Source organism: Prunus persica, chromosome G6, assembly GCF_000346465.2.
Source record: "Prunus persica cultivar Lovell chromosome G6, Prunus_persica_NCBIv2, whole genome shotgun sequence".
In the NCBI taxonomy this organism is placed as follows: Eukaryota; Viridiplantae; Streptophyta; class Magnoliopsida; order Rosales; family Rosaceae; genus Prunus; species Prunus persica.
Window position 1 is genome coordinate 15,247,630 of NC_034014.1, and position 13,755 is coordinate 15,261,384.

The window sequence follows — 13,755 nt, forward strand, 5'->3', positions numbered from 1 at the left end:
AGTCTAGTTTCTGGAACATTTTACGGTTCATGACTCCGAATCTTCTAGAGGAAGTTATGCAAGTTTTGGCAGCTTAAGTTGAAATTCGGCAGCATCTACTTTACTCTGCCAAAAATGACATTTGAAAGCCTTTCCAATTTTTCCTTGAGTAGATCAGTCAACTTCACATATTGGATTATATGTGCTCAGGGAGAACCAGCTAATGATCCATATATCATTGGAAATATGTGGAAGTCTAGTTTCTAGAACATTTTACGGTTCATGACTCCGAATCTTCTAGAGGAAGTTATGCAAGTTTTGGCAGCTTAAGTTGAAATTCAGCAACATCTGCTTTACTTTGCCAAAAATGACATTTGAAAGCTTTTCCAATTTTTCCTTGAGCTGGACTACATATGATTGGAAAGAAAAGACAAAGAGCTTCAAGACCCATATTTTTTCAGAATTTTATCAATGAAGGAACAAGCCCAAAATGAGCCTACAAGAAAATTGCAGTACATTGTCATGCATGCCATATGCATGAGCTAATTATTTTTGACGGGGAGGTAAAGTTGGTGAAGTAGATGTTGTAGGCAGAGGCAATAATGAAATTAGATTTTTACTTCCCTTAGGACTATAAATAGTGAAGTTCTCCAAGCTTTCAAACACACCCCAAGGGGGGAAGCTCTCAAACATCTCTCTAGAGCTCATCTCCCTTCTCTCGCTCAAATTCTCTTAGTTTTTTCTTTTAAGTTCTCAATTGTTGTAACAAAACCCTTTGGCTAAATTTTCCTTTATGTTTTTCTTAGTTGTACTTTATTTTTCATTATCATGTAATTTCTTATTTTAAGTTTTCAAGTTTGATTAGTTTTCAAGTTTCAATTACGGTTCTTGTTCTTATTCATTATACTTATAAGTTAATATGCTTGTTTGAATGATTGATCACCATTAAACTTATATGTTAGCTATCTTGGTTAGAATTAAGAGTAGACACCATATGCTTTAATTTGAATTGAACTATGAATAGGAAGAGTATGTATGGACATTCGGCAACAGAGATTAGATACATGTTTGGTTGTTTAAAACATTCTTCTTTGCTTAATAGATTTCTAATGCTTAATTTAGGTTTGACAACAAGGATCTAATTAGGGAATTAGGAATACAAGATTAGGACCAGACACCATGGCTTAATCAGACTTTAGCTAGAATCAATCTGAGAATCTGAATTAAACTTGTTAGCTTATTTGCTTGAGTTAGTTCTTTTCTTCTTTCTTGTTGTTTGTCCTTTTCTTTCTTGTTTTCTGTTTTGTGCAGGGATCAAATTGAGTCAACCTATCATCAATCCTTGTGGGATCGACCTCGCACTTACATATGTTATACTACCGAACGGCTCATGCACTTACGAGTATCGCAAGTTGAGGATGCAGTTGAATAAATTTTGGTGCAGCTGAATCGACAACAACACCAAGAACAAATCCCAAGGAGACCCTCGGGCGAATGAGAACTTCACTAAGTTTTCCATCCCCATACATCAAATCCTACCCCAAGTGAAAGATAAACCTTGGGTGAGGAGACTGCCGCCTCTAAGAGAGGACACAGATAAGAAGAATGCCTACAAATACTGTGCCTTACATTGGGGATACAGACACTACATGAATGGTTGCTTTGTTGGAAAAAACACCTCAAAGAACTGGTGAGGGTAGGCCATTGCACTGAATTCATTACACAGCAGGCCATCCAGCAGATTGAGGACTGCAATACCGCCAAGGAACCATCCCAAAAGGTCATGAGGATGAACACAATCCTGGCCGACTCGAAGGAGTCCAGGTTGACCAGCAAAGAAAAGAAGAGGAAGACTAAACAAACTAAACATGCCAAATCTCAACCACCCTTCCACTAGTAGAAGACGATCCCGTGATCGGCTTCCAAATGAAAGATCTAATTAGCCTCGATTTGCTACACATTGATGCCTTCGTCATTAACATCCAAATAGTTCAGACTGTGGTCGATTGAGTCACGCAGATGAGGGCAGTGTAGCCAACATCCTACAATTGGCGGTCATCCAGCATATGGGTCTGGAGACAAAGATCAACAAATCAGCCAGGTCACTGACCGCTTCAATGGGGCGACTATGGTTACCATGGGCACGATCGACCTCGACGTCTACTCTACGTCAGTAATTAGCTCACAAACCTTCATGGTCATTGACGAAGTCTCCTTTTACAATGGCATACTGGGTAGACCATGGATTGGCAAAATCAATGCCATCACATTCACCATACATTAGAAAATCCACTACCCAATCCCCAGATGAAGGCCAGATCAAGCGATCAGGCAATGGAGAGAAAATGCTCAGCTCAATGGCTGAAGAAAAGCAAGTAAACACAGTTCCTCCATGTGAATTAAGAAGATATGAAGGGAGTAGAATAAGCTGAGGAGAAAACATATCCTATTTTTGACAGTCAAGCAGACCAGAAAGGAAAGGGAATAGCTACTCCCCAATAGCAATCAAAGAATCAGGACCAAGTCGAGGGAATTCGTTTGGAGGCCTCTCCTAAAGAAGGATGGAAGCTCGAAGAGGACGTTGCGCTAGTACCCCATGATCCTGACAAGCCGGAGAAAAAAATGCGGATTGGCTCGTGCCTAAGCCAGGAGAAGAAGGTAGAGCTTGTAGCCTTCCTCCAAAACAACAAAGGCATATTCGCATGGTCACCATTCGACATGCTAAGCATCAATCCCCAAATCATCTTCCATCACCTTCACATCAACTCAGGCATCAAGCCAGTAGCGCATAATAGATGTAACTTCGCTCCCAAGTGAGTTACCATCATTGAGGCTGAGATCGACAAGTTCCTTGCTGTCGGTCTCATTCAAAAAGTCTCTTACGCAAAATGGCTGGCGAATGCTATTCTAGTAGCAAAAAAAGATAAGGACTTGTGAAGAGTTTGCGTCGACTACACCGATCTCAGCAATGCATACCCTAAAGACAACTTTCCATTACCAAGAATTGAGCAGCTAGTAGATTCAACTTCTGGCAATCAACTGCTAAGCTTCATGGACGCCTATCCGACTATAATCAGATCATGATGCATGAAGACAACAAGGCAAAGACCTCCTTCATATTCAAAAGAGGCACATATTGTAACAAAGTCATGCCATTTGGGCAGAAGAACGCCAGAGTGGTGAACAAAATTTCCAAGGAGCCAATCGACAAGACTGATAAGTCTATCAATTTACATATTTATGTACTATATATACATAGGTTTTGTAGGAAAATTTGATTTTAAAAGGACTTATTACTTTATTTTCTTAATTTTCAGCTTTCCAAAGCAAGTAATTTGATTTCAACAGAAATACAATTTTTTGGTGGAGTTTTAGTACAAGACTAGTTTTTGATGAAAGCTAAGATCTTGAAGATGATTGTGGAATGTTTCTAGAATTTACAGAGTAGCCAATGAAAGCAGTCTTTGAAGTTAAGTCAACAAAGGTGCAATCTCGTCGAAACTGTACTGTTGTGGAAGAATGATTATTTGAAGACTTTCCTGAATTTTTCTCAAGGCGTGCAATATATGGCTAGAAAGATGAGACAAGGACCTACAATTTACATATTTTTCCCAAATTGTTTTGGAGGAGGAACAACCTTAGACGTGTGTGCAAAGTAACTGACGTGTTATCCCAGTCCAAGTAGGAAGAAGAGTTAATTACTTACCCACTTTGGATTTATGTTTTAATTAGGTTTTTCTTTATTTTTGGACTGTTGTAAAAGCACAAATACCATAGGAGTAGACATGTGGTGTTTTATTAAAGGATGAGAAACAACTCCTTTGGAGTCACACAAAGACTAAGAGAAATTGGCGACGCAGGAAGAGTACCGCAGTTGGCTAAGTTTTATTTTTTTTTCCTTTTGTTTTTGCTTATGCCGAATTCTATGATTATGTGTAACTAATTTTCTGTTTCTAGGGCATGATGTGGCCCTGGTATGATAATCTAGTTTTCTTATTTTACCTATCTATTGATTGCTGTTTGATGTTGGATTCTTAATCATTGTGCTTAGTAACTTGGTTGATTATCTTGATGCTTCATCACCATCTACACTTTTAATTGAGTTAATCGGATGCAAATTAGAGTGAATACCATACTTAATTTGACACTTGCTGTAACACCCCGACCCTATTGTAATTATCCATTTAAATTATTTAATTTAATTAATTGTGAAATTACAATTTTGCCCTTGGGGATAGGGTCATTTTGGTCACTTTTTAATCTTGTAGGATTTTGGGGAAATGAATTACACCTTGTGTAGAGTGCGTCGACACAAGTTTGTAGACACATAGTGGGCTCAAATCAGAGTTGTAACGAAGAAGTTACGATCAACGGAAGTGTAGTGGCACAACCGTAAATAACTTGAAGTTGGACTTTTAAAAACTCTTTTTTTTTTTCTCTCTCTCTCTCTTCTCTCCCTCTCACGACTTCACGCTCACTCTCTCTCTCTCCACAAACAGCCGGGCACTGTTTTTGGCTGTCAACCTCCTCATCTGGCCTCCACTAGTTTTCTTGATTATGTAGGTATAGGTATTGATGGGTGTTTCGAGAATTTTCCGTTCGCCGAAATTTTCTCAAGACACCCACGCACTGCGGGCGACGCGTGGGCCATGTTTAGGTGGTCCATTTGGTCCTAAAATGGTCCCCATGTAGTCCTGAGCACGACGGTATGCTCGGATTTGAATTTGGTTATCGTTTGAAAGTCGATCGGATTTACGTATATTAGACGCTATCCGGGTTTGATATGTTCGGACCGTTGGATTGACTCCATTTCCATATATGTTGATCTAGGTATATCTAGGATCGTGTAGGAATTCGTGGATTGAGAATTGGAGTCTCGGATGCTCCAATTCAATGACTCAAAATTTGCGTAAAACGGTGACCGTCCGATTGTGCGATCGCGAGCGATCCTACCTCTCTATCTGGACCAAACTTGTATGACATGTTTAGTAAACGCTGTTGAAACCGTAGGAACTTTCGAATTAGAAATCGGTGGTCGTGGGCCCTGTGGGTTCGGTTGACCAAAAATACGAAGTTTGACCAACTGTTGACCACGGGTCTTTTGAGACTGTCTCATCTTTTGGGAATGAATTAGAATGGCTTTAGTGTAGAATTAGAATGGCGTTAAGTTTTTGGGAATTATGGGCTTGGGTGTATATTTCGATTTTGGCCTTACAGTACCGGATAGTATTACTGGAATTGTTCACCAATGATAAATACGTTGGATTTTGAAAGGTGGTTATAGCGTATTGTTGAAAACTTGGATTTGTTTTGAAGTTGTGATATTGGGTATAGTAGTGGTGTTGGTGGAAAATTGATTTGTTTTGGTAATGGGTATCTTGGTTGATGAGGTTATAAAAGCGAGCTATCGTTTCGGTTTCAACCTTTACCATGTGACACAAGACTTTCTGTTTGTATATATATGTTGTTATTATAATTCACTTATGGTTTGATAGAGGGGTTTGGTGTCAGTAAGGATCTAATTAAATGTCGAGTATATGTTTACATCAAATATATGTCTATGTGTTTAGGTTATGGGTACATTAGATATTGATGCGGGTTTTCAAAGGTAGGCTTGGAAAATGAATAATATGGGTTATGAGTTCTAGGTTACTGAATGGTATATTATACGTATGTGGAATTGATTTGAGAACGGATATTAAAATTTATGGGTAATCTGAGTCAAACTAGTGAATTTCTTAGGATGGGATACGCGATCATGGGAATTTTTGGAATGCTTATTATTATTACTATTATTATGAGTGCCATTAATATTATTTATAAAGGATTATGGTGACTTTGTGTAAGATATAGTGTTTTGGATTTTATTATCTTGTTTTATGGGATTTTCAGAGAATGTGTATTCCTAAGTATATGAATAGTATTTTGAATATTAATAAAATCGAAAGGGCTTGTTTAGATTTGGTGTTTTCTTAATTATGTTTTTATTTTGGTTTTCAACAAGGAAGTATGGGTGTTATTTTATTAGATGGAAAAAATTTATTTTGGGAAATTGGAATTTTGCATCAGGATATGTACCTTCCCTAAATTGTTATGAATGTCGCCTGCATGTACGATGAGTTGCCGGTGTGTGGGAGGATGCTCGCGCTAGTCTCAACTTTTAGAATGTGATCTGGCATTTACTAGGGTTATTATAGCTATCGTTATTATTATTAATGTTATTATTATTATTAGAGTATACGGATTTGGATTTCGGTCTATGCTGATACCTGTTAATTTTGAACTCAGTTTACTGAATGTTATTGTTTTAACTATGATGTCATTGGGATGTGTTAAATTTGCATAAATTTGTAATTGAGAATTTAATTTCGGATAGGATTATTACGAGGTGAGTGGACATTTGTGTTCTAAGTAGTTTTATGAAACTCTTGGATTGTGATTATTATTTGTGTCGTTTAATGGAATTGATGATTTATGGTTACTAGTTTTCTAAATGGTATATTATGCATATTCGAGTTTGGTTTGAGAAGAGTTTTGAAGGATTATACATGGCTTGAGTTAAGTACATAAATTATTTATGGTATTTATTTTCTGAGCATTCAGTTTTGGTTGAAATGATTTTTATTTAGTTTGTTCATGGTTTAGTACTTGAGGTTGATATTAAAATGCTTTTATATGATTTAATTTAACAATGTGTTTCAGGAGCATTTATAAGTGGTAATTTTGGAAGTTTGTCGATTAATTATTTAGTAAGGATTTTATTTGTGGGTTCATTTGGTTATGTTAGTACTTTATCACACGTGGCGTTGGATTATTCGGCGTGTGATAAAGTAGTCCACCAGTGTAAGACATAGTTTGGTCTAGCCACAAGTGGCCTTGGATTTTCCGACGTGTGGGCTCACTTGGTTATGTTGTACTTTATCACACGTGGCATTGGATTTTTCGGCGTGTGATAATGTTCACCCGTTTTAAATTTGTTCCTGTGATGGTAGGGTAAAGTTCCCCATTGGCTTGAAAACCATTTGTGGTCAACAAGTCAACTTTCTTTTGTGTATGAGCGTGTCACTGCTAGCAATAAAAACCCTAGCAGACTTCTTAAAAAATGATAACTTGCGCCCCAAGTTATTAACTTCTAAACAAGTGATTGTGAATTTGGGTGAGGAATATCTCCCATATCTCCTAAGTAAGTTATTTTATTGCCTCAGACTAGTGAAGATTTCACAATTTTTCACAGTACAAAACTGGTAGTTCTGGCCAGAATAAATGATAAAAAAGTGAAGTATTTTCAGGCAGAACTGCCTTTTACAAAGCTCAAAAAAGAAAAGACCAACTCTAAAAGAGACAAAACAGCATTGGACTTCAATTTTTGCCTGGATAGCTACTTTTGATCCGGACTAGACTGGGCTTGTCTGTGCTGGATTGGATCATCAACACCTTCAATTGTCAAGCTTCAGCTGTAAATCGATTGCAACGTTCGAGTTTGGCAGAGCTTTACTCTATTTCAAGGCCTGGAAGGCTTTTTGAATGGGCATAATGGGAGCCTCTTAAGTCTGGAAGGGGCAGAAGTGGCTGGATTTGATGATTACTGAGCTGGAACTGCACTGTAGTACTTGTTTTGCTTGATCAAGGCTTTCCATAAATTTGTTGAGGTTTTCATATTTGTGAAAAAAAACTGGACTCTGCTTGATTTGGCTTATGCTGAAACAAATTTGTAACGAGAGAAATATCGCTTTGTAGAACTGTTTTTCTAAACTGAACTGAAATCAGAGATTTTGAATTATAGCTGACTTGTTTCTTGTGGCTCAATGAGCTTTGGCTACTTCAGTGTTTGAAGGCTTTTGAGATCAAGTGATCATTTTGAGTTTGTCAATTGTGATATTGAGAGTTTCTGTTTTGATTTATTTTTTGGCTATCCTTTGATCTGTTCACGTCCTCTCATATTTATAGAAAATGCTGGAGTGGGGGTTTCTAATCTTTTAATAATGGGCGGTAGATTTTTCAAAAGCAAGATCTTTTATTTTAAATGCCAAGAAAAAGGGGAATTTCATCTATTTTGGCAGAAAAGCTATCAATAGTTAGTTTTTATGGTGATCACTTCCCTGCTTTTCTTAAAAGAAAACCTAATCCCTTTTTAATCTTTGAACTGCCCTTTGGAAGAGTGCAATCTGCCATGATGGTTAGTTTGATTTTCCTGATGATTAACTCCCTGCCCCCTACTTATCTATTTAGAAAATGTAGTATGCTTATCCCTTGGAAATGAGATCTGCTCTAGTGCATAATTTTTCTGTATAGAGAAAGGGATTTTGATCTTTTTTGGCTGCAAAGATTCAGAGACGTCTTCCTTTTATCCCTGCCTTCATTAACTCCCTATCAACTCTTCTGAGATAGTTGAAATTTCTGAATTTTCAAAGACAGGTAGTCACGTGAGGGTTTTTAGAAAAGATCTGCTGACTTTGTCTATCTTTTTGGGGCAGAGATTTAATGGTGTAAAAAAAAGGCTAGGCTAGTTTCTTTAATTCTCAATGGATAAAAAGTCCAAATGTTTTGTTCATGGGCCTTTCTGATAAAAATGGGCTGGGTGTGTCGAGAATTGGCCCAAATTTAAGGTAAACTTCGGTGGCTACGAAAAATTGACATGGCCCTTTTGATTTTGGACTGGGCCTGCCACATTAGGCCCAAACAATGCCCCCTAAGTCTGAATTGTTTTGAAACGGTTGCAGACTTAATGATTTGGCCATTAATTGTGCACGCCACTTTCCTTCCATTGTAATTAGCCCACGTCTGCCACGTCTGCCTACTGAACTAGACTTTGTGGGCAGTTACTAGCTAGTTAACATCAGGCGTCGTTTTGCCTTCTTCTTCCCACGATCTCAAGCCTTTTTAAAAAATTTAAAAACCTTAGCTCTTGTTCATTCCATACCTAACTTCTTCAAAACCTTGATTTCTCAGAATTCTCAGAATCCTTTACCCTTTCCTGCGATCAGCCCTTGACTCCTTTTAATTTGTTTCCTCTGTTCTAGCTCAAATCCTGAAAATGTCATCTCCAAAAACTCGTGCCCAGAGCTCTTCTTCTTTTGTTCCTCCTGCTTATATCACTAGGGCAAGAGTGGACAATCATGCCATTGAGGTTCGAAGAAAACTCCATCCATTTGCCCAAAAGAATCTTGACGAAAACGTCCTCCATCTCTTCAAAAACACCCTAGTTCTAGGCCTTCACTGGTTTGGCCTTGTTCCTGCTGAAATGGCTAATTTGTTCAAGGATGATGCTAAAGCCCCTCTGTGCTTCCAAAGCTCCTCTGCCCTGGCTTCTCATACTTGGGTTAGTAAGAACCTGAGCCGCTCATTTCCTTCAAGTGAAGTGAGGAACAGTGCAGTAAAGTGGGTAGACTGGATTGACAAGCTCCTTCCGAGGTATGGAGCTTATTGGAAGAGGGCTGGAATATATGACTCCATTCTTCTGTCCAAACAATCCGTGAATAGGGATGAGAACCTGCTAGTTGCTGCCCTTTGCTTTTGGAATTCTGCCAGCAACACCTTCAACTTCCGTCTGGGCCCAATGTCTCCAATTCTACTAGACATGGCTCAAATTTTTGGATTCCGACCCCATGGAAGGCATGTGGATGCAGTTGGTGATTATCACATAAGGAAGAACCAGGAATAGTTGGCGAAGCCCTTCACTATCCTTCCTGCCACAATCAACCAGAACTACTCATTTTCTAACTACCTGAAGAAATTCAGCTCAGAGAAGGGTAATGATCAATAGCATATGATGTTCCTTCTATACTGATTGAACATATTTGTCTTCCCAAATTGTTCCTCAGCAGTTCTGCTTGAATACAAGCACCTGGCAGAAGCACTGCACAACCATACTGATGTAGGGCTTGGGCCTACAGTTCTGGCTCATTTGTACAAGAACCTGCACACTGCCACCTTAGAGAATCCTTTGAACCTGTCTGCTCCTGGTGCATTCTGGATGATCCAGATTTGGCTGCAAGTCTACTTTCCAGAACTAAGGTTCCCAGATATAGTTTTGCCTGAAGATTAAGTACTGGCGCTTCCATTAATGTTAGCAGAATTGCCCAAGCGCTCAATGGAAGAGTACCTGATGTTCTTTAGGCACTGTACTAAGAGATCTGTAGCTCAGTGGCAAGTGGTGATCAGAAGGACCTATCCTTGGTTCTAGCCTGGATTCAGACTGTTTGAGAAGGAACCAGAAGAAGAAGCAGCCAGAACAGACTCCAGGAAGAAGTTCCTGAACGTGACTCTGCACCGGGAACTGACCTTTGGAGGTGGGAAGCCTCCAAACTATCATTTGGGGGCAGAAGTGTACCATCCCAACTTTTGTGCAAGGCAACTTGGCTGCCCTTAGCTTATGCCACTCAAATTATACATAAATTGCAACCTAGCCACTTCCTGGAGAGATTTAGATGACTTGGAGGTGCATAAGGACTGTCGGTGCGCAGTGAATAAGATAAACAACGGCGTGGATGCTCTCTATCCATCCTGGGAGACATTTTGATGCTTGGTGGTCAGCTACCTCAAGTACTGCCACCAAGGTGCTTTTTGATGGCTCGGATTCTTGGACCGTCTTCGCTGGGGAGGAGGCCAAAGAATTCATGGTGCACACCATTAAAGGCATCAATGCTCAAGTTATTGAAGGTAGATTCTCAATTCTATCGATTTTTCTTTCATTCTGCCTGTTTTTGTCTCATTCTGTCTATGCGATGATGTCTAACAATCTGTCCTATTTGCAACAGATCCTTCGTTGACAAAGAATATTGGTAAGTCCCTGAATTCTGCCACTTTATATTTTCCTTGTTGGATTGCCTTCTAACCTTTTCTTCTATGTGCAATTACTTCTGTCATAGCTGCTGGGGATTTGGAACTCCCTTTTGGAGATGAAGGAGATGCACATGAGGCTCTGGCAGAACAGACAAGTGTTGAGGCAACCCCTTCTGCCATAGGGAACAAGAGGAGGGAAATTGCCCAGGCTCTAGACAGTGTCATCCAGCCTTAGAACTCAGGTAGAAAGAATATTATAATTCTGTTATGTTTAGTTTAATCTACTTGTTCTGACTTTTATCTTCTGTTCTTGTAGCTGAAAGTTCTCCTCCTCCTCCTACTAGGTCAAAACGACTTAGGAAGAGGACTGTCGTGGAAAATGTGGCCACAGAATATGCAGTAGCTCCTACAACTACCTCTGAAACTGATGAGGAGTTGAGAGAGGCTTTTGAGGCTGTAGAGCAAGAGAAAGAGGCTGTGGAAGGAGCTCAGGAGAAAACCAAAGAAGTGGAAGAAGATGTGAGTTCTTGTTTTCAACTCCTTAATCAGATTCATCTTGTACTTGTTATTCTATTTTGACTTTTGTCTTTCTATAGGAAGAGATTCCTGCTGAGGTGATAGCAGAAAGCATTGCCTTGGCCAAACAACACCAAGAAGCTCAGAGGGCAGAATCCACAAGTTCATAATTGGCATTATTTGATGATGTGGAGGCAGAACATTCTGTTGCTGCCCCAGAGCCTGAAGTGAAGGCAGAATACTATGCTGCTGTCCTTATACCTGAGTTAACTTCCGTTTTCCTTAATTCTATCCTGGCTTTTTCAATTCTGTATGTCTTGGTTTGTCTAATTGATACTCCCGTTTTCCTTGGTAGAAGAGCACAGAACTGTTGGGACTCTGGTTGTGGTGACCAGTCCTCTCAAGCCACCCAGTGTGGCTATAAGTATTACTGTACCATAGTCTTTTCTTTTATTTTGACTCTGCCTGAAACTGACTTGAGTTTTTTTGTAGATGCCCATCCATTCTCTCCTAGGTTCAACTACCATGGCCTCCTTTGCTGATCCAGAGTTAGCAGAGTTTGAAGCCATGGATTTGGATGCTTAGCTGGACAAGCTTAAGTAGCTCAGCTCCACTTCTAGCAAGGCTAAATCCAAGGCAGTGGATGAGGCAGTGGATAGAGTGAAGATATGGCAATCCACTGGGCTGGACTTGGATGAAAACAAAGAAGCTGTTGACCAGTTGATGAAGGATCTGGACCTGCTGCATAGAGAGAATATGGCTTCCTAGGCCCATCCTTAAAATTAGCCTAGGCTTGGCAAGAGATGTGCTCAATCTCCACAACCGCTATGAAGATCTCAAGCCCTCCTTCAAGGCCTCTAAGTTCTACAAGGCTACTCATGAAGCCAATCTGGTTGACTACTAGAAACAGAAAGCAGAATTGGATATTCTGGTTGCTGACTACAAGGAGGCCAAGAGTGCTATTGATAAGCTGGAGAAACACATTGAAGAACTTCAAAAACAGCCGGTTGTCTTGAGGGATATGCAGAACAAGCTTGGGGGCTGGACTGGGTACCAAGACCAAAACAACTTTCCTTGCGCAGCATATGGTCTTAGCTTCCAGGCCAGCTCTGGAAATTACAGAAGCTTCTATCCACCAAGGATTGCTCCTTTAGAAAGAAATTTCCACCAAGAAAACCGGACTGCAAGAAACCCTTAGAAAACTAGGACTTTAAATTTAAATTTTGAATGTAATAAAAACCTATTTTTTGGTGAAACTTTGCATTTTCAATTTCTTCTAATTTAAATGAAATAAAAGAAAGCAGAAAATAAAACATACTTAAAAATAACACTAAAAGCACAACTCTGAACAAAATTCAAACAACAATTCCATCTTTTTCTCCTTCAATTCCAGGGTTTGTTTGCACTGCCTCTGAATCCCACATAGTTGGATAGAACTTTTTAACCATTTGCCATTGATTGGTGCAGCATGACTGTTTCCATCTTGGTCCTGTAACCTGTATGCCCCCAATCCTAGAACTTGTTGAATTATGAAAGGTCTTTCCCATGTAGGTGCCACTTTCCATAACCAGTAACATGTGTCCTAAGGGGTAGAACTGCTTTCCAGACTATTTCTCCTTCTTCAAAACTCTTGTTTTTAACTCTTTTGTTATAGGCCCTTGCTACAGCCTGTTTCCCTGCTAAGAGTTGGTTGAGGGTATCAATTTTGCTTGTGTCTAAACCTTCTAGTTCTAGCAGCATTGCTTGAGGGTAGTCTTCTCCAACCAGATTGTGTTGTTGAGCAATTCTGAGAGATTGGACTGCTATTTCCATCGGCAGAATTGCATCATGACCGTAGGATAGAGCATATGGGGTCATGCCAGTTGCTTCTCTTTTTAAAGTTCTATAGGCCCTCAAGGTTTCTAATAACTTCTCATGCCATTTCTTTGGATTTTTCTCAAGCATTTTCCTAATAATGTTGATGATCACCTTGTTGCTTGATTCTGCCTGTCCATTAGCCTGGGCATAGTAAGGGATGGATTGAAGTAGTTTGAACTTGAATGCTTCTGCCATGTCTAACATTTTTCTGGATATGAAGGAGCTTCCCCTATTAGTGGTGATTGATTCTGGTATGCCAAACCTTTGCACAATCTGTTGAGATGTGGTGGATTTAACAGGTTTGGCTTCCACCCATTTGGTGAAATAGTCTGTAGCTACAATGATTGAACAGTGTTGTTTGCTACTGACTGGATAGAGTTTGCCAATAAGATCCATTGCCCATTCTCTGAATGGCATGGCTTAACCACTGGATTCATGGGAACTGAGGGAGCTTGCTGGATTGGTCCATGTCTTTGGCAAGCCTCACATCCTTTGAAATATTCAATGCAGTCTTTCATCATAGTTGGCCAGAAGTAGCCATACCTTCTAATTAACCAGCACATCTTCCTTCCACCTTGGTGAGCTCCATAGATTTCTTCATGGACTTCTCCTATGACCTTC

At 39.6% G+C, this 13,755-nt stretch overlaps 1 protein-coding gene across 1 annotated transcript; it reads right to left on the reverse strand.

Moving 5' to 3' along the window:
• Positions 12,805-13,551, reverse strand: LOC109949656. Its single transcript, XM_020565747.1, has one exon. It carries the CDS (start codon positions 13,549-13,551, stop codon positions 12,805-12,807), a length of 747 nt encoding a protein of 248 aa, XP_020421336.1.